The sequence below is a fragment of the Salmo salar genome, chromosome 27 (assembly GCF_965601325.2).
Source record: "Salmo salar chromosome 27, fSalSal1, whole genome shotgun sequence".
In the NCBI taxonomy this organism is placed as follows: Eukaryota; Metazoa; Chordata; class Actinopteri; order Salmoniformes; family Salmonidae; genus Salmo; species Salmo salar.
Genome location: NC_138317.1, coordinates 28,012,877 through 28,034,841, shown reverse-complemented (window position 1 = coordinate 28,034,841; position 21,965 = coordinate 28,012,877). Strand labels below are relative to the sequence as shown.

Below are 21,965 nucleotides of genomic sequence, written 5' to 3'. Positions count from 1 at the left end.
AAATCACTGGCATTAATATGGAGTTGGTCCCCCCCTTGCTGCTATAACAGCCTCCACTCTTCTGGGAAGGCTTTCCACTAAATGTTGGAACATTCCTGCGGGGACTTGCTTCCATTCAGCCACAAGAGCATTAGTGAGATCGGGCACTGATGTTGGCCGATTAGGCCTGGCTCGCAGTCGGTGTTCCAATTCATCCCAAAAGTGTCCGATGGGGTTAAGGTCACGGCTCTATGCAGGCAAGTCAAGTTCTTCCACCCCCATCTAGACAAACTAAGGGGCCTAGCCCGAACCACGAAAAACAACCCCAGACCATTATTGCTTCTCCACCAAACTTTACAGTTGGCACTATACAGTCGGAATTACACAGCCGGGCAGGTAGTGTTCTCCTGGCATCCGCCAAACCCAGATTCGTCCACCGGACTGCCAGATGGTGAACCGTGATTCATCCCTCCAGAGAACACATTTCCACTGCTCCAGAGTCCAATGGAGGTGAGCTTTTGGTGATCTTAGGCTTGCGAGCGGCTGCTAGGTCATGGAAACCCATTTCATGAAGCTCCCGATGAACAGTTCTTGTGCTGATGTTGCATCCAGAGGCAGTTTGTAACTCAGTGGTGAGTGTTGCAACTGAGGACAGATGATAATTTACGCGCTACGCGCTTCAGCGATCCCGTTCTCTGAGCTTGTGTGGCCTCCCACTTCGCGGCTGAGCCGTTGTTGCTCCTAGACGTTTACACTTCACAATTACAGCACTTACAGTTGATCAGAGCAACTCTAGCAGGGCAGAAATTTGACAAACTGACTTGTTGGAAAGGTGGCATCCTATGATAGTTGCATGTTGAAAGCCACTGAGCTCTTCAGTATGGCCATTCTACTGCCAATGTTTGTCTATGGGGATTGCATGGCTGTGTGCTCGATTTTATACACCTGTCAGCAACGGGTGTGGCTGAAATAGTAAAATCCACTAAATTGAAGGGGTGTCCACATACTTTTGTATACACACACACAACCAGTCAAAAGTTTTAGAACACCTACCCATTGAAGGGTTTTTCTTTATTTTTACTATTTTCTACATTGTGGAATAATAGTGAAGACATCCACACTATGAAATAACACACATGGAATCATGTAGGAACCAAAAGAGTTAAATCAAAATATATTTTATATTTGAGATTCTTCAAATACCCAACCTTTGCCTTGACAGCTTTGCACACTCTTGGCATTCTCTCAACCAGCTTCATGAGGTAATCACCTGGAATGCATTTAAATTAACAGGTGTGCCTTGTTAAAAGGTAATGTGTGGAATTTCTTTCCTTAATGCGTTTGCCAATCAGTTGTATTGTGACAAGGTAGGGGTGGTATACAGAAGATAGCCCTATTTGGTTAAAGACCAAGTCCATATAATGGCAAGAACAGCTCAAATAAGCAAAGAGAAAACGACAGTCCATTACTTTAAGACATGGTCAGTCAATACGGAACATTTCAATAACTTTTTCTTCAAGTGCAGTCGCAAAAACCATCAAGCGCTATAATGAAACTGGATCTCATGAGGGCAGCCACAGGAATGAAAGACCCAGAGCTGCAGAGGATAAGTTCATTAGAGTTACCAGCCTCAGAAAATGGAGGCCAAATAAAATGCTTCACACAGTTCAAGTAACAGACACATCTCAACATCAACTGTTCAGAGGAGACTGTGTGAATCAGGCCTTCATGGTTGAATTGCTGCAAAGAAACCACTACTAAAGGAGACCAATAAGATTAGACTTGCTTGGGCCAAGAAATATAAGCAATGGACATTAGACTGGTGGAAATTTGTCCTTTGGTCTGTAGTCCAAATTGGAGATTTTTGGTTCCAACCGCCGTGTCTTTGTGAGATGCGGTGTGGGTGAACGGATGATCTCCGCATGTGTATTTCCCACCGTGAAGCATGGAGGAGGTGGGGTTATAGTGTGGGGGTACTTTGCTGGTGACACTGTCTGCGATTTATTTCAAATTCAAAGCATTCTGTAGTGATACGCCATCCCATCTGGTTTGTGCTTAGTGGGACTATAATTTATTTTTCAACAGGACAATGACCCAACACACCTCCAGGCTGTGTAAGGGCTATTTTACCAAGAAGGAGAGTGATGGAGGGCTGCATCAGATGACCTGGCCTCCACTATCACCCGACCTCAACCCAATTGAGATGGTTTGGGATGAGTTGGACCGCAGAATGAAGGGACAGCAGTCAACAAGTGCTCAGCATATATGGGAACTCCTTCAAGAATGTTGGAACAGCATTCCAGGTGAAGCTGGTTGAGCAAATGCCAAGAGTGTGCAAAGCTGTCATCAAGGCAAAGGGTGGCTACTTTGAATAATCTCAAATATAAAATACATTTGATTTGTTTAACACTATTTTGGTTACTACATGATTCCGTGTGTGTTATTTCATAGTTTGATATCTTCACTATTATTCTACAAAGTAGAAAATTGTAAAAAAATAAATAAAAAAAATTAAGAAAAACCCTTGAATGAGTAGGTGTTGTAAAACTTTTGACAGGTGGTGTATGTTGTGTGGTCCTCCCATTACGACTTGGGAAACCATGTAGTTGATTAGGCAACAGATGAAATAAATTAGGATGAACTTCACAGGGTGATGAGCTTGATGCAGATTTTCCAAAAAATATTGAGTGCCTTATTCTGGTGACACGATGATGATTGATGCTTGACAAATAAAAATATTCTCGCTCTTATCCATAATAATCTCATCATGTAGACTAGTCTACCTGCACTGTATCTGAGAGCTGTTGGATAGAGCGCAGATGTCAAGACCAGAGTGGGCACATTGTCTATTTAACGCAACAGTTTTTGTAACAAAACTAGCGGTAGAGTTGAAAATACGATGGAAACACATTAAACTTTAGACTTTTATTTGGTACATGAAAACATTTTGTGTGCACTACGTCATCACGCACTGACTTGTCTGCAACAAGTCTGTTTGGTGGAAACAGACCAGTAGTGGAAAAAATTGCATATTTTCTTTATGGACATTGCATTATGAATCTATTTGATTGTAGTATCTTTATTGAATCACAGCAGTGTAATGCCTACATGGTCATATATATTAAAGCCATATGCAAACCTGTTGGTTCCTGTTAAAGCACTTTAAAGGCGACGGATCATATAGTTTAACAGATCAGATTTTCATTTCAGTCCATCGTCATCGATCCATTGTACGACACCTAAGTACAGATATACACTAAGTGTACAAAATATTAAGAACACCTGCTCTTTCCATGACAGACTGACCAGGTGAAGCCAGGTGAAAGCTATGATCCCTTATTGACGTCACTTGTTAAATCCACTTCAATCAGTGTAGATGAAGGGGGGGAGACAGGTTAAAGAAGGATTTTTAAGCCTTGAGACATGGACTGTGTATGTGTGCCATTCAGAGGGTGAATGGGCAAGACAAAATATTGAAGTGCCTTGAACAGGGTATGGTAGTAGGTGCCAGGCGTATCGGTTTGAGTGTCAAAAACTGCAATACTGCTGGGTTTCTCAGGCTCAACAGTTTCTCGTGTGTATCACGAATGGTCCACCACCCAAAGGACATCCAGCCAACTTGACAACTGTGGGAAGCATTGGAGTCAACATGGGTCAGCATCCCTGTGGAACGCTTTTAACAACTTGTACAGTCCATGCCCCGAATTGAGGCTGTTCTGAGGGTAAAAGGGGGGGTGCAAGTCAATATAAGGAAGATGTTCTTAATGTTTTGTCCACTCAGTGTATATCACATACACGTAGCACAAAGAAACTCTAACCAATAATTCCTGCAATCAAACACACACCCTATGTGAAGTGGCTAGCGATGTAGCAGTTGTGGCACAATGATTGAAAAGTGTTGACGGGTTCAGAGGGTCCCTGGTTCGAGGTCAGTAAGGGAGACACGGAAGCAATACTTTCACACAAACCAAACAGACACACACGCCCCATAACACACATACACACTGTCTGTCTTACCTGGCATGGGGCACATCGATGCTGGATGACACCACCTTGCGTTTCTGGTCCAGCAGGGAGACAGAGCGGGTGTGGTCCCTCTCAGGACCCTCCAAGGTGCGCCCTGTCCTCCTGCCATCCACTGCCCGCTCCCCCTCCACCGCATCTGGGCTCAGGGAGTTGGCCTCCCCGTTCTGGCCCTGGTGTGGAGTCCCGTCCCCACGGCCGTTACAAAAGCTCTGCTGCAGAGAAGAACAGATATGACTGGATCAATACAGGAGAGTAAAGACTGGGACTCTGGGAGGCAAAAACCTAAGAGGATTTATATCTGGAAATAAAATAAAGATGCGAAATTGCACTACATGTTTGCCTTCCAGTCTCTCCTTTCTCATTCTAGCAAATACTCACATGTAAAGACAGTTTGCTAGTGCTGCTAGCTTTGAGCTAACACCAACAGGATGTATGCTACCAGTGGAGTGTGTTTGACTTTCAAATATGTCAAAGTCCGGACTCTCTTTGTTTGTGTGAGAAAGCCCCTGAAGGTGGCTGCTCTTGTTGCTGCAGTGCCCCCGGTGGTGATAACAGCCATTCCCTTTTGCACAAGCAAGCATCTCCCCTGACATTCTGTAAACCATTACCCCGTGGAAACCAGAATGTGAGGCGAAGCAGCACACACACACACAAAATAACTCGGGACGGCAACAGATAGCGTGTGTGTAGCATGCCGTGCACACTTGTTTTTGGGCGCCCCTTAAATAAAGACGTCAAGCATCCAGACATGCACGGTGAACACACACACACACACACACACACACAACGGAAAGGGCAGACACAGGCCAGGGAGAGAGAGAGATACACATGGCTAACTGCACCAGCAGAGCGTTGAAGGACAATATGCCCATACAGATTTACAGTGGGATGAGATCCTCATCTCCAAAACACACTGGAACACGATTAGCTCTCAACTGAAGAGAAAACTACAGGAAACACCCAGTCAGTCGATCACACACAGTTTTGAACAGTTGGCTTAGATTAATGAGGTAAAATATGGATTATTATCTATAAAAACCTGGCTGAGCAAACATTTAACGAGCGAGAAAGCCTTTCTGAAAACAGGACTTGAGTTAAACAACAAGATGGATTATCTGAACTAAGAGAAAGATTAACTGTTACCTAGACCAGTTATTTGACTATAACCAAACCAATCTCCATCGCTTCCTTTTACAGCCATATGAATGATGATATTTCACGCATGGCAGGAAATTGCAGAGCCAGCCAAATCGACCATAAAATGTAAGTTGAGTTGCCCGTGTCAAGTGTTTTCAATGTGGGGTAACTGTCTCGCAGCTCCTAAATTCAGGAGATGAATAATGTAAGTTTAACAAGCTACCATGCTGTACACACCACACACACACAAAATTAATGTTCTTGCTTTAGGCATGAGGTTTTTCACCTCTAGTAGGCCAAAGGTAAAGAAGTTCTTGCATCATAAATTGACAATAGCTCAGGAGTCATGGAATACTTGGTTTCATCCTAATGGTTTTTGTGTTCAACTCATGGGATGTATTGCTCAAAGATTAGGCTATATATTATCAAATGTATTCGGATAACATCTTCATCAAACAGTGCTATTAAAGATTGAAATAGTATTATCAAAACAGCTATATATTTGTAGAATTCAGGAGATTTACATGGATTACAGGTTACATGTACATACAAGGATGTGAATTGACCTAATGGGGAGGATAAAGAAAATATATATTTTGCTTACATAGCCAGCCAGAGCATTCAATATTATTGTAGGAAAATAAACATGCAATGTTATTACAGTTTAACTTCCATTGATATGTATGGCTACACAGTGGACTACACACAAAACAAGAGGAGATCAGGAGTACGGTAATGCAGTAGTTGATTGGTTTAAAACACTCAATGTGTCTGGTGATGTAGCCTAGTTAAACATGTTGACCTCATTCTCTGAACCATCACGTCACTGCGGCTTACAATAGCCAAATGCAACAGTTGGGATACTGATTAGTGCTCTCCATCCATGATCCTTCCCTCAAAGCAAGGGGAGGCCTTGCCTTGGCTACACTGCCTGGTGAATGATTTTGGCAGAGCGCAAGCCAACCGAACCGGACTCTCTCTCTCCCATGTGATTACTCATCTATCCATCATGAAGGAATCTAAACATGGCGCCGTCGTATGACATGCAGGCAAACGATGGCCAACCAACCAATGAAGAGCAATGTGCTGATGAACAAAGAGTCAGTCAGTTAGCTTCAGTTAGGTTGTCTGATGTCAAATCAACTGAAAACAACACATGCCTTTGTCTGTGTGGGAGCCGCATATAATGGCAGTCAGTCGGTCAATGCTACACCTCCTTCCTTTATAACAAGTGGCATTCTCCCACCTCCCCCTCCATCCCCTTTTCCCTCCATCCATCCATTCCTCCTTCCTCTAAAGTGAATGGTGCTCATTTGGCATTCTGGGCACCTTGCCAGAGCTCCAGATTCTTCTCCAAGCCGTGCCCTTCTCTCTCCAAGCCATGCTTTGTTACTACAGCTGCTACAGCAACTGCTTGCTGGGAGAAGTGAACCTCTTCAGTTAAACATCTCTCACACCCGTTCCTCTCCTCCCGCCAGCCTCTCATCCCTTCCTCTTGTCCTGCCAGCCTCTCACCCCTTCCTCTTGTCCTGCCAGCCTCTCACCCCTTCCTCTTGTCCTGCCAGCCTCTCACCCCTTCCTCTCCCCCCTCCATTCTCTGACCCCTACTCTCCTCCGTCCCCTGATTCTATCCATGTCTTGTCTTTCTACTTTTAGAAGATTGAGTGGTGCTGAGGGAAGCTACCATTCTGTTAGAGAGCTATTACTTAATTATTACAATCTGACTATAAATTGAATGGCTATTATGGCTTGTTTATCAAATGTGGTTGCTAGGAGGCGCTGGCTATGGCGTCCTGCATTTCTGTTGTGCCTTTATGCAAACGTACTACTTACATTGCTCTTTATGGAACTGTACTTGACCACTATTTGCATTCTGACTATGCATAATAGAATGGGTTTGTTTATAAAACATGGTTGTGCATATGAATACCCACGCTATGACATCTTGCATTTCTGTCATGCCTTTATGAAGATGTTTACATTTGCTGTTTTGAAACTGTATCCATATGTCTGGTTCCCATTCGAGTCACTGAACTATGACCCCATTGCTTGGATCAAACCCCCAATACGTATTTATAGGCTACGTTATCCAACACAGTCACATGCATTCCCCTCTCATCATAGGAGCTGTTTTTATAAGGGACCACCAAGCAGGCAGCCTCACCAGACCATCTTTGTTGTCAAACCATGCGACACCATCAAGCTGGAACTTTTAAAGGCAGGCAATTAGGTCACTCATAACAGGAAGGAATACATCTTGATATTTAGAAACACAATGTACCATCCAGTGTGGCATAATAATATGACATCTACTATTCTACGCTAGTTATTAAGCCTAAAGTCAATTGTTTTCTTCAGTAGCAGCAAGGACACAAGTGTGACATGAATGAAACAAATAGCCTAGCTAATGACTCCATACTACTCCCTCCCCTACACAATAAAATAAATGCAACTACAGTTATTACATGAATTCCTACATTATAATGACATATTCAATGCAATGACGGGTTAATATGCATGAATTGCCAGTGTCATATGCGACTGATGCATTGTGTACAATCTGGGATGTTTTATTACATCAATGATCGGTCCAGAATGCTGCAGAGCGTGTTTGCGTCTGCCATCTACCCACTAGGTCAAATCTACAGTCAATGGGTCAGAAAAACACTGCGCAGATAGGGCCCTATCATAATCAAGCATTCAATGGGAACCCCTTTGTCCTGTATTTAATGCTAAATATTTTGACAGTGCATTGTTATTATTCAATCTGTAGTTCTGCACTACAACATGAATCTCATCTGGATTATTCTGGGTGTGTGACTGTCTGCCTATCATTAATATAGCTTGTAAAAGCCGGTTGCAGCGGCGGGCAATGGATGCAATAACACGCTCTTTCTCCGTCTGTGCACGAAGCAGTTAAACGCTGCAAAACACCGCTGCACAACAACAGCAGGCTTCCCGGTCACACACAAACAGACCTTCAAGCTGGATTTGAGCGGTCCTTTCGCCGTCGTTTGGCTGAAGCCCACGGCTATCTCGTCCTCGGAGAATTCTTTCAGGCTTCCGTCTTGCATTAGTAACGTGTAGACGTTACGCAGAGGTCCAGTTGAAACATCTCTGTTTTCCTGCTTGACAGCCTGTACCACTCCTGTCAACGGAGCCCCGTCCCCAGTCGGACTCGGCGCATACACCCGGCTGCCCAGGATTGAACGCTTCACCAAACGCCTCGTATGCATAGCGATAAATGTATAGTACCGAATTTAAAGCGGAATGCGGTTAATATCTATGGACGTCGAGTTAGAATTGATAAACACTGACATGAAAAACACAACACCGCAGCGGATAGACTACGTGCTCCATAAACCCTAACCAAATGTTAGAAAGCGGCAACATACTCTGCTGCTAGGACGGGTCAAAACGAACGATATTTGAAAGCACGAATATGTGTAGAAAAAGCTACATGCATGGATTAACAAATGCATGAAAAAAAGCCATTCCCCGTGAAATAACCTATTCAACAGACCGGCTACTGATATTTCTTCGTTCGACCTGTTTGTTTTCCTGACTGTTCCCTCTAAACTCGTGAGAGAGCACAAAAACACGGAACTGCATTAAAGGACCGACAATGACATTTGAACAGTACATTTTCATCCGAACAAAAGGGCTTCGCCAATACACACAAAAAATATATTAATTGTGATCTACATGAAAAATAATTTTAGTTTCACGCACATATTTTACACCGGTTTGCCGTCTGACATGGTGAAATTTGCTGAAATAGCCGCGTAACAGTGACTCCGGATCCATATTCTAGAGATTCCAGTCCGTAGCCGACTGCCAAGAGCCAGCGCCTCTACCGGCGGATTGCTGCCTGTAAACATGTGCGGTCTCGCGGTTGACTCGAGCACCCATTGGTCGGCCCAGCACACGCCTCCACTGGGCTACGCACATTTTTCTGTCAGTGAGGGGATTCTATTATCTGGCCCGGGTTACCCCTGTGAATGAGTTTAAACCGGGTGAAAATTGATTGGATTCGTTTTGGAACCGGGCTGTCTCCCGGGCGTGAGCCAGATGCCCCCTTCAAAACCCACGTAAAAGTCGCTCAAAACAAAAGTGACGTAGCCCAGGCTAGATTAAGCACGTGGAGTAATGAATAGGACTCTGTTTTACCATGGAAAAATTATTGCTCTTGCTAAAAACGCTTTATAAGCCTTCCCGATGAAAACTAGTCAGAAAATGTGAACATAATTTTTATGGAAAAGAGATGTATGTTCCTGGATGATGCACCATGCTGCCTTGTTGACAACATGACCGAGCAGCGCAGATTATGTTAATGTTCGATTTGACAAAGGCGCTCCTCCCTCGCCGCTTTTGCCTGTTCACGTCACGGCCGGTGCACCGGAGCTCAGGTTAATAAAACTCCCTCAATTTCCCTCCAACATAAAGTTATGGGAGTTGGAGAGGACGCTCCATCAGACAGGAAGCGACGTTTCAAAATCTGTCCACGAAAAATGAACCCAGGAATTTTGGATTTTTTTGTACAGAGGTCAATGGAAGGGAGAGTGTCGAATTTGGTGATCAAAAATTGTAATTAGTAATTTTCTACGTGAGGTTATTTGATCTAACATACGTTCCGTAATGGTTAGGTTGTTAAGAATGCACTGATAAAAGTGGACACATGTGGCATTTCAGCAATTTAAAACTTTATAGAGGACTCCTCATGGATTTAACCTATTTTTAACATGGACATTGGAATTGAGCACTTCCACCATCTTAAAGTGGTCAACTGGGTCGGGATTCCCATAAATTGGGAGCAATCAGCCAATGAAGAAGAAAATTGACTACTTTAAAATGGCGATAGCATGATCAGCGCCATTGAGGCTGTCACAGACGCTATAATGACACAGAAACAAAGACGAGTCCTCTATCTAGCTCTATGGCATGTTGTTCAAATGCGTATCTGCCCAATCATTGGCTAGAATGGTCCCACCTGATCTCGCCTGCCTTCCATCTTTAAGGACATGTATTTCCATTGTTAGAGCGGTCAATCGTGTATTTTGTCAGTATAACAGACAAGTTTTGGCTCCATCCAAAACAATGACGCAACGATGAATGGAAGAGAAAACGAAATGGGAGGGGGAGGGGAGGAGAAAAATATGGGAATGTAGCGCAAAGAAACATTTAGACCAGCCAGGCTCAGTAAGACTAGTTGAGAAGCCAGTGTTATTGTGTATATTTCAAGCATAAAGCTTATAGTTTGAAACCAAATCTAAGCCTACTATTATTCTGTACACTTCTATTATCCCACAAAGTTTTATTTTAGGAACTATGACGGTCATTACCTAAAAGCATTGCTCCTGGATTTATAAGGCATCAAATAATTAATTTGATGATTACTATCAGAAAAATGGGTCAGAATCTCTCCATCATCATGGTCACCTCAAACCAAATAAAGCAAGATTTACAGGTTAGGGCGAAATGATCATAGGCCTACCCAAGTGAGCAACACTGAACAATAATATAAAACACAACATGTGAAGTGCTGGTCCCATTTTTATCCTCTCCCTTACCCCCTCCGTCCTAATTTCCTCTTCTCTCCGTCGTTTCCTGAGCTGAAATAAAATATCCCAGAAATGTTCCATATGCACAAAAAGCTTTTTCTCTCAAATTTTATCCACAAATTTGTTTACATCCCTGTTAGTAAACATTTGATCCATTGTCAAGATAATCCATCCACCTGACAGGTGTGGCATATCAAGAAGCTAATTAAACAGCATGTCCATTACACAGGTGCACCTTGTGCTGGGGACAATAAAAGACCACTCTAAAATGTGCAGTTTTGTCACAACATAATGCCACAGATGTCTCAAGTTTTGAGGGAGCGTGCAATTGGCATGCTGACTGCAGGAATGTCCACCAGAGCTGTTGCCAGATAATTGAATGTTAATTTCTCTACCATAAGCCGCCTCCAATGTCGTTTTAGAGAATTTGGCAGGACGTCCAACCGGCCTCACCATGTGTAACCACCCAAGCCCAAGACCTCCACATCCGGCTTCTTCACCTGCAGGATGGTCAGAGGAGGAGCGGTTGGGGCGTATTTCTGATTGGCTGGGCCAGGCTACCAAGTGGGTGGGCCTATGCCCTCCCAGGCCCACCCATGGCTGCGCCCCAGCCCAGTTATGTGAAATCCATAGATTAGGGCCTAATTAATTTATTTCAATTGACTGATTTCCTTATATGAACTGTAACTAAGCAAAATCTTGTAAATTGTTGCCTTAATATTTCTGTTCAGTATAAAACAATAATTGGCTGCACTTTATTTTAAGGCACTGTGTTAACTGGGTATGCTAAGTAGCCACCTACAGAGAATATCTGATAGTAGTAAAAATGCGCGCCGGGTAGGTGGACTGTTCTCATTTTGAAACCATTTCATGTGTCTGAAGGTACAAACTCTGCCTTCCAGCCAGGCCCAGAGAACAAATCAAGTGGACCATAAACTGGCCAATCGGATGGCTCAGATGAACGGGTCTGCAGTAACATAGCAGGCATGAAAGCAAAGTTAATACTGTGAGATTTCAAAACGTTTAAAACCATGACTAGAGAGAGACTGTCAACGAATACAGCAGAGATGCTGTTTTTATGAGTTCAAGTTTAAGTTCTTACTCAGCACTGACTACACTTTATATTCAACACTTTTATAAGCCATAAAATGCGAGCTCTTCCTATTTCCACTCAGCACTTAAAAAAGCACTGCATCAGTAATGAATGAGTAGGAACATGTATCAATAGGCTTGAGTTGTTATTATTAGCAGCTAGGTTTTTTTTTTTAAATGGAGGAATATTTCATTTTCTCTGTTTATAGGAGTGACATGAATGTGTGCATGAAGCAGAAATAATGCAGTGCAACTGGAGTTTCGCCATCAGCTGGAAGATTGTGTCACTTTTTGGTCAGTGTCAGTGGAGGAAAGGGAGAGAGGAGGGATATTGAGAGATGGACCCTCAGTCTGCTGCTCTCTCCCTCCACTGAGACTGACCATCAGCTGCAGGCACCATCAATCAGCCCAGTAAAATAAAAAGCAAACTATTTAAATGTATCCTCACTCAGCTGTGCTCTACAAGTAATACAACAACGGATCCATTACCGGTGTGATCATATAGCCTACCTCAAATGTTGAAATATAAATTAAAAAAATGGCCCGAACAACAATGCATTGGCAGGGCAATTCGTTCAAAGCCAATATGCGATGATAATGTATTGGGCCTATAGCTTACTGCACAAACCTAATTGCTACAATACGGTTTTGAATTGGTTAATGTTGGATAGACTTATGTTTTTTAAGTCATGTTAAGCGGTAGATCTTGGATGGCATTTTGACTCAAAGTGATCTTGACTCAGTAAATGTTGGTGACCACTGTTCTAGAGTTTTCCCTATTAACACTATTAACGTGTCCCTTTACTGTTGCAATTGTGATCAAACAAATGCATTACTAACCACTTTCAATGTAACATATCAAAACAAAACTATGCAATATATTTTGTTGTAGGCAGAACACATCGGAATAGGGTTCTATTGCACTGACACACTACTCAGCCCATACTCTACACAGACCGGTGCAGCATAAACAATTTGAGCTGCAGGAGGGTTATATACAAGAATAGACCATTACCATATATGGATCTGTGCCATTTACTTTGAACTGGACTGTGTTTGCAGCATGAGCAGTCGTGAGTAGATGTGCTTGTTTTAGCAATATGGGAGTGATTGCTTCCTACAAGAGCACAAAACGTATACATTTCTAGACATATTTGAAAAGTATGTGAATAATAACACTATTTTGTAAAGTGGTTTCTTGCATCAAACAACATTTTCAGTCACCTCGTCTGAAGGACAAGTGGATTAACAGGTTAATGTCAAGCCCTGCATGCTTTTTTCCAAGTCTCATGGAATGTAGGCCTACATTGAACACCACACATTGTCTGCTACTGTAGGCTGAATGATATAACAGTTATTTCTATGTTAAAATGTTATGGGATGCATGTTCTCCATTGTTTTTGATGGTATGCCACTCTGGTAAGCCTACATTATGATCCAATAGCCACAGCAGCCTATATCGCCACTGTTAAAACTAACTTAAAGCGGGTACAGCCTCAGTGTTCACAGTAAACGCACTGGAAGTTGCACAGAATTTTCACAACATTCAAGTTTCACTCAGCAGACATGAAATTAGCTCAGTGCTTAAACATTGGAGTAGACATACTGTGAAATTAGTGCTACCTAATATTTTTTCCCCCTCTTTTGGTCAGAGGGTAGGCCTAATACCATTTTTTGTTGTTGCATGTATGAATGGTCCATATGAGCCTGTTTAACTGCTAACATGACAAACTAGACTTTCAATGAATTAATGCAATACTGTTGCAAATAGCTAATCAATGTACCAGATTAAATGTATAAAACACCATTCTCCCCCTGCAAGCTATCTTCATGAATAAAAAATACACACTTACTTGTTATACATCTTTTAATATTTTCGAATTATGGTCATAAAATATTTTCATGCATACACAGGAAACCAGATAGAATCTCATGACAGATGTGCACATAACTGTCAAAGAAAGCATTGCTCTGGCTGCATCCCAAATGGCACCCTTTTCCCTATACCTACAGTATTTATTAGTGCAATACTTTTGACCAGTGTCCTATGGGCCCTGTTCAAAAGTAGTGACCTATGGCGACAATAGGGTGCCATTTGGGACACAGCGTCCATAATGAAAGACAATAGTAAGGAATTCTCTGCTGCTTGTTGAGAATGTTTATTCATTCTCATTATTACAGTGGGCTGAAAGAGAGGGTGCTATGATGGACCTTCTCTCCATGCCTCCCCCCCCACACAACCCACTCCCTCCTGTATGAGTGTGTGTGCGTGCACTCGTCTGTGTGTAGTACCTTTGGTTGTGAGATTTGGCAATAATGTTCCTCTTTGACAGACCGTTTGTTAAAAGCCTTTTATGGCATTTCCATAGACACCATTAGGTTTAAATGAAAACATTTCCTGCTACATGAACTAATCTGGAATCTGTTGGGGAGAACAATGGTCATTAAAAGGTCATGTTTTTGCGATTTAACATGAATGAAATTACAATTACACTCTATAAAATGTGTGTAAAACCTCATATGTAGGGCTCTTGCTTTAAAGGACATCTGAAAGGTATAGCATCTTTAATGCATGTTTATCAATTGTTGCTAATTTAGTGGGAAGTGTCCTTTCTCTCCTTATTGGATTTCATCTGTGAATATAACATCAGTCAACCTGGGCGCTTGGTTTGTCGTCAACAAGCTTATTCAAGCTCATGCATGTGTAATGAAATCCACTCACTCACTCTGCATACACCAATAATGTGCAATATTGAGATAACAGAGAAATGGGAGGAAAAGTAAGATAATATTATTGTTTAACTGTCAAATGCAGATATCATCATTGCAATAGCTAGTTATTTAGTCAAAACTTACTCAGTTTGAAAATAAACACCAAACAACAATATTCATTCACTTTTCTTTAAAAAAATAAAAAAGTACCAACTTTGACTTTTATGTTTTAAAATGCCTGTACCAACACAATGTACCATACTTGAATAAAACAACAGAACAAAATAACCAATGAGATGGTGTCCTATTAAAACAGACTACAGCACCCCCAAACTGTCATACGCCACCATTCAATCATCCACTGTCTATTTTCAACAATAGTTAGGTCACTCTCTGAGTAAGGGGCATACTTACAGCTAGCCGAAATGTATTCCCTTAAAATGGCATCATGGTTTTACTGTATGTGCTTTTATAGCCACTACTAAGCAGTCCAAATCACATGCATACATACTACAAAATATACTTTACCATTTGCAAATTCATACATTAGCTGACTTAATGAAATAGTACTCTAACTTTATACAACCCTCGGTTAGCATGTCGTCAGCACATGCTACCTTAATAGTGCTTGTTCAAATAGTTAAGTTAGAAGCATTTGATATTCTAATTGTGCACATGATGGGTTATATGTATGCATGATGTTGTTGTTGCTATACGCTCTGTACAGAAGCAGTAGCATAATGTTGTTTGACACTTTGTGCTTTAAAATCCTTTTCCACCGTATCAATAGTATGCGTACCTACATTAGGGTAAGCATAAACACGCCATACAACACACACATTATACACCTTGATCAATACAGCTGCATTAACACACCATTTTGCTGTTGCATATTGTCACATTGAGCGAATATAAGTATTTTCAATACATTTTAAATCATGTGAAGAAATATAGAGAAAACAACTGAGTTGAACAATTCACACAAGAAATCACAACAACATTGATAGATATGGTCTCACCATTGTTCGTCTTTTGTTTGAATGAATGAGTCCTTTTTAAAAAGTCTGGATTATTCATGAGTACCTTTACTACTTTATTACCATGGTAACCCACTTATTCATCTGTTTATCCTATGTACATAACAAAACCTTTTCAAGTTTCCCTCACAAACAAGCACACTTCCTGATATCCCTTAATCACACAATGATCCACCATCTTCAAATAAATAGGATTTTGATTTAAAAAAAAAAAAGGTTGACATGTAAATCAAATAAAAAATGTTTTAGAAACTAAAACAAGCCGTTCCGTTGAGAGTCCGGCCGTCTAAACTGCCTGACTTGAGGCTACTTTTTTCACAACAGTATGTAAGTACACATATCTATCATATCTCTGATTTATCATGAAGTTCTGAATGAAATGTTGCACTAGGAAGGGAGAACAGATGATATAAAAAATGACATTACATTGCGGGGAAACATTCTACTCATACCTTTATAAGTGCCTTATAGAACGACATTATGGCACAGACTCATTGGTTTTCAATCACAAGGCACTGACAAAGTGTCACTGGCCAGTCAGCTTGTCACCAGGCTTATAAAATGAACTGAATTCGTAATGACTGGTTAGAAATGTTTAGAAATGTACTATTTTATAATCTGAGGAAGTAATTATGATGGTGATGGATAATGTAGAAATATTGTCCTTCCTTCCCACATTGATAGCAATCGTTGATAATGTAGCTAACCTTCAATCTTCAGTGATGTGATGTGCACCATGATAAAGAGTGAGAAGTGACATCACAAAGTGGACGGACGCCAATAACTTGAAAACGGATGGTGATTTCATAGTTCAGATACTGATATGATAGCACCCCGAGTACGTACATTGTAATTTAAGGGCACCATGATTGATAGAGAATTAAGATTATAGCTAATTCAATCAGATATCGCTGGGTTGTGGGCACACCCAAACTGCACTGAGGGGGTAGTGGGCGGAAACCCTGAATTGGTGATGATGGGCAGTAGGGTTGAAGGTTGAAGTTCAGAGCCCTGAGGTGGTGTTCCTGTCATCAGGGCTGCTAGGTAAAGTTGAGGCTAGTAGTGAGGCTAATGGCTGGGGTTGAGGGTGAGGCTAGGAGTTAGGCTAATGACTGGGGTTGAGGGTGAAGCTAGGAGTTAGGCTAATGGTTAGCATTGAGTGTGAGGCCAGGAGTTAGGCTAATGGCTGAGTTGAGGGTGAGGCTAGGAGTTAGGCTAATGGCTGGGGTTGAGGGTGAGGTTAGGAGTTAGGAGTTAGGCTAATGGCTGAAGTTGAGGGTGAAGCTAGGAGTTAGGCTAATGACTGGGGTTGAGGGTGAGGCTAAGAGTTAGGCTAATTGCTGGGGTTGAGGGTGAGGCTATTAGTTAGGCTAACTGCTGGGGTTGAGGGTGAAGCTAGGAGTTATGCTAATTGCTGGGGTTGAGGGTGAGGCTATTAGTTAGGCTAACTTCTGGGGTTGAGGGTGAAGCTAGGAGTTAGGCTCATTTCTGGGGTTGAGGGTGAGGCTATTAGTAAGGCTAACTGCTGGGGTTGAGGGTGAGGCTATTAGTTAGGCTAACTGCTGGGGTTGAGGGTGAGGCTATTAGTTAGGCTAACTGCTGGGGTTGAGGGTGAGGCTAGGAGTTAGGCTAACTGCTGGGGTTGAGGGTGAGGCTATTAGTTAGGCTAACTGCTGGGGTTGAGGGTGAGGCTATTAGTTAGGCTAACTGCTGGGGTTGAGGGTGAGGCTATTAGTTAGGCTAACTGCTGGGGTTGAGGGTGAGGCTATTAGTTAGGCTAACTGCTGGGGTTGAGGGTGAGGCTATTAGTTAGGCTAACTGCTGGGGTTGAGGGTGAGGCTATTAGTTAGGCTAACTGCTGGGGTTGAGGGTGAGGCCCCAGAGGCTCAGGTTTAGGCCTCACACTGTAGCTTTACTCCCCAGTTAGAGACGGGAACTCTCCCTGTTCAACCCCAGGCCCAGCTCACCTACACTCTCATAGTCTGGCTCCTGAACCTGGTTCCTTAGCCCCAAGTCCTCTCCACTACCAGTCTTAATGAGGCAGATGTTCTCGTAGCCCGGGTCGATGCTCTCTGCAGGAGACTCCTGGAGGTCCCCAGGGGGTCCCTGGGGGTCTGACTCCCCCTCTCCGAGCTGGGGGTAGATGTCCCTGACAGTAGCGTAGAGATCACTGGAGGACGACTCAGGGACCAGACCTTTGATCTCAGCGATGCTGCTGTAGTCACTCTCCTTCTCCTCCACGTCTAGGTGTGTCTTCCTCACTGTGGAGTACATGTCTGACAGCTGGAGAGAAAGAGGGATGAGAGTGAGAGAGAAAGAGAGAGAGAGAGAGAGAGAGAGAGAGAAAGAGCGAGAGGAGAGAATGCAGTCAGAGTGAGCATCGAAGGACTATTTGATTTATGTATCCTTTATTCAACCAGGGAAGTCACAGACTGACATCTCTTTTTCAAGTGATTCCTATATAAGCACCAGGACAATAGGGGAATGAGTTCAGTGGAAGGTCACAACCCTACCTCGTTCTCTGACAGCACATGGTTGTGAAGCCCCGGTGAGGGAGAGAGCAACTAGAAGAGAAAACAACAAAAACAAGTCCACGCATTACAATATAAAGAACCATGTGTGTTGTGCATACTGAGCTAAGCAGGTGTATAATATGTAGTCAATCATTTCTGAACAACATTACTGATTAATCAGTTAATACACAATAACATCGCTACAATTCTCATTGTGTATCGCTGCTATATACAGTCCCTTACGATTGATGGGGTCATTAATCAACAACACATAGCTGACACAGACATCAAAAACACCTTTCTAGGGTCAATATCAGAGCTAGTACGGTAGCTAGCTGGCTACTACCTCACGCCTCCTATATGTTGGATGTACTGAGGATTAAGCCTGGTTTAAAATCCATTGTTCACTTGGTCAAGGACATATAAGATGTAAATCTTGAGTTAGACAACCCAAGGTTAACCAATGACTTTACATGGGGACTGGTGAGGATGATGGTGGGATAACTTGAATGGAGAACCAGAAAGGGTTGACCACTACCATCTATATTCAGCATCATCTATCTTCAGCATCATCTCTATCAATATTCAGCATCATCTCTCCATCTATATTCAGCATCATCTATCTTCAGCATCATCTCTATCAATATTCAGCATCATCTCTCCATCTATATTCAGCATCATCTCTCCATCATCTCCATCTATATTCAGCATCATCTCTCCATCATCTCCATCTATATTCAGCATCATCTATCTTCAGCATCCTCTATATTCAGCATCCTCTATATTCAGCATCCTCTATATTCAGCATCCTCTATATTCAGCATCCTCTATATTCAGCATCCTCTATATTCAGCATCCTCTATATTCAGCATCCTCTATATTCAGCATCCTCTATATTCAGCATCCTCTCTCCATCATCTCATCAATATTCAGCATCATCTCATCAATATTCAGCATCATCTCTCCATCTCCATCAATATTCAGCATCATCAATCTTCAGCATCCTCTCTCCATCATCTCATCAATATTCAGCATCATCAATCTTCAGCATCCTCTCTCCATCATCTCATCAATATTCAGCATCATCTCTCCATCTCCATCAATATTCAGCATCATCAAACTTCAGCATCCTCTCTCCATCATCTCATCAATATTCAGCATCCTCTCTCCATCATCTCATCAATATTCAGCATCATCTCTCCATCTCCAATATTCAGCATCTCTCCTTTGTTTCTATCTCAGAGAGCATTGAATCCATATGCTTACTTTATGGACAGACATTCTCCTTGATTAGCGAACCAATTCATTTGATTGCCTTGGAGCCCAGTGGTGTGGAATCATGAAGAAAGTTCTTGACCCCATCATCAACAAGCCTCCATGTGTCTCTCATAATGTTAGTCTGTTCTAATTCCTGAATTCCCTGAAGTCTTTGTCCATGTAGCTTTACAAATGAAAGTGCCAGTCCAGTTAAGTAAGTCGTTTCATGACTACAACCAGGAGTTGTTTCTGACTACATGACTTGACCAGGAGAAAACAGGTTCCTAGATATACCAGCCAAGTAATTTGTCCTGACTATATTATAGCTGAAAACTAGGGCCCAGAGTTGTTATGTCAGGTCACTTTCATGGTCAGGAAAAACTATGAAAAGTATGCATGTTAAGGCATTCCTTCACTCAGTTCAGATGTCTTATAGATAAGAATGTACACTATATATACACAGTTCCAAACTGTCTCTGGAAGCAAGGTCAGCACAAGAACTGTTCGTTGGGAGCTTCATGAAATAGGTTTCCATGGCCGAGCAGCCACACACACAAGCCTAAGATTACCATGCGCAATGCCAAGCGTCGGCTGGAGTAGTGTAAAGCTCGCCGACATTAGACTCGAGCTGAGGAAACGCGTTCTCTGGAGTGATGAATCACGCTTCACCATCTGGCAGTCTGATGGACGAATCTGTGTTGAGCGGATGCCAGGAGTACCCCAATGCATAGTGCCAACTGTAAAGTTTGGTGGAGGAGGAATAATGGTCTGGGGCTCTTTTTCATGGTTCGGGTTAGGCCCCTTAGTTCAGGTGAAGGGAAATCTTAACGCTACAGCCTACAATTACATTCTCGACAATTCTGTGCTTCCAACTTTGTAGCAACAGTTTGGGGCAGGCCCTTTCCTGTTTCAGCGTGACAATGCCCCCTAGTACAATGCGAGGTCCATACAGAAATGGTTTGTCGAGATGGGTGTGGAAGAACTTGACTGGTCTGCACAGAGCCCTGACCTCAACCCCATCAAACACCTTTGGGATGAATTGGAACGCCAACTACGAGCCAGGCCTAATCACCCAACATCAGTGCCCGACTCACTAATGCTCTTGTGGCTGAATGGAAGCAAGTCCCCACAGCAATGTACCAACATCTAGTGGAAATAATTCCCAGAAGCGTGAAGGTTGTTATAGCAGCATGATTTTGGAATGAGATGTTTGACAAGCAAGTGTCCACATACACTACATGACCAAAAGTATCAAGGCAGTTTGGGGTATGGACTGACAGACAGGACATCTACTATGAGGCTGATGATGGAGGACTGAAGTCTAACATACCAACGCATCAGTCAGCCTGAGGATATGTGGTTTAGTTTCACATGGGTACACAAACACACAGGCAAACACACACACACACACACACAGGCAAACACACACACACACACACACACACAGGCAAACACACACACACACAGGCAAACACACACACACACAGGCAAACACACACACACACACACGCAAACACACACACACGCAAACACACACACACGCAAACACACACACACGCAAACACACACACACACACGCAAACACACACACACACACACACACACTCACACACTCACACACACTCACACACTCACACACACTCACACACACTCCGAATAAAATAAAGCTCTTTCCCTTTGGCGACAGACAACTTGACTGTTGACATGCTGAATATCACAGTTTATCTAAGAAAATTGCCCCTGGTGTACATCACACTAGTGACTGGCAAGGTCAATTACATTTTGTCAGTGTAGAGCAGAAGCTTGTAAAGTCACAGGCAACACAAAATCATATTATTCCAGAAAACAGAACAGAGTCATTTCTGTTTATTATGGTTCAATAGCTGTGTTACAGAGCAGGAGAGGATATTGTATGTGTCTGTGTGAGGGCTCTGAGGGTCTACCTGAGGGAGAACCTTTCAGACGTAAACACGCAGATGTCCTCCTGTACACACACACACACACACACACACACACTTGAGTGTCATCCGTCATCTGCCTGGTCTGTCAGACAGAGGAGAGCCTGCCCATAATCAATCTCCTTCCCTCTCCTCAGCTCATCTCTTCTCCCCCCCTCTCCCCCTCTCCTCCTCTCTGCAGCACCATAACAAAAAGACACCCACATCCTCTCCTCCACTCTGATCTGCATACATTACCATACACATTACGGTCTGACAAGACAAATCACCAGCCAACCCCAGTCACACCGATGCACCGCCACCGAGAATAAAGAACGTTCTGGGTTAACCTTAAATCAGCTCCAGAGTGTCTGCAAATGTGTGTGTCCATGCGATTCCACCAGTGCGTGTGCAATATGGAGGTTGTAAAAATAAAAGTGGGAGTAGAGACGCGTAGAGGAGAATTAATGCTGACTCCACATTCCAACACGGGGGGACGCAATAGGAACATGCTTTGGGGGTGCAGGTGGCCCAGCGCAGCCCTGCGGTTGGTTCAATATTTCATCATATAGCAGGGAGCCAGAGGGTCAAGCTGGGCTGGGCGTCACCTGCTGTCCAATGATACACTTGTATTACTGATTAGCTAATTGGCTGGAGCTTCAGAGACAAAAGATGGTTGCTAGGAGAAAAAGGAGGGTTAGACAGACAAGGCTG

The 21,965-nt window shown here is 42.8% G+C and overlaps 2 protein-coding genes across 8 annotated transcripts in view; both read right to left on the bottom strand.

Annotated features, from left to right (window-relative positions):
* Positions 1-8,727, bottom strand: part of LOC106588816 (zinc finger protein 704) — a 97,177-nt gene extending 88,450 nt beyond the window's left edge. Inside the window, exons 1-2 of one of the 2 annotated variants that reach the window (XM_014178263.3) lie at positions 8,121-8,727; positions 3,997-4,217 (exon numbers count right to left, since the gene is read on the bottom strand). In XM_014178263.3, coding sequence (XP_014033738.2) covers positions 3,997-4,217; positions 8,121-8,378 — 479 coding nt within the window. In that variant the 5' untranslated portion in view covers positions 8,379-8,727. The remainder of the gene's footprint in view (positions 1-3,996; positions 4,218-8,120) is intronic. The other variant, XM_014178264.3, reaches the window with a different exon arrangement.
* A 4,917-nt stretch (positions 8,728-13,644) lies between these two features.
* The window catches only part of LOC106588814 (phosphoprotein associated with glycosphingolipid-enriched microdomains 1), a 101,629-nt gene continuing 93,308 nt past the window's right edge, over positions 13,645-21,965 (bottom strand). For all 6 annotated transcript variants that reach the window (XM_014178258.3, XM_045709298.2, XM_045709300.2 and 3 more), the window contains 2 exons: positions 18,058-18,108; positions 13,645-17,827 (listed from right to left, as the gene is read on the bottom strand). In XM_014178258.3, coding sequence (XP_014033733.1) covers positions 17,468-17,827; positions 18,058-18,108 — 411 coding nt within the window. In that variant the 3' untranslated portion in view covers positions 13,645-17,467. The remainder of the gene's footprint in view (positions 17,828-18,057; positions 18,109-21,965) is intronic.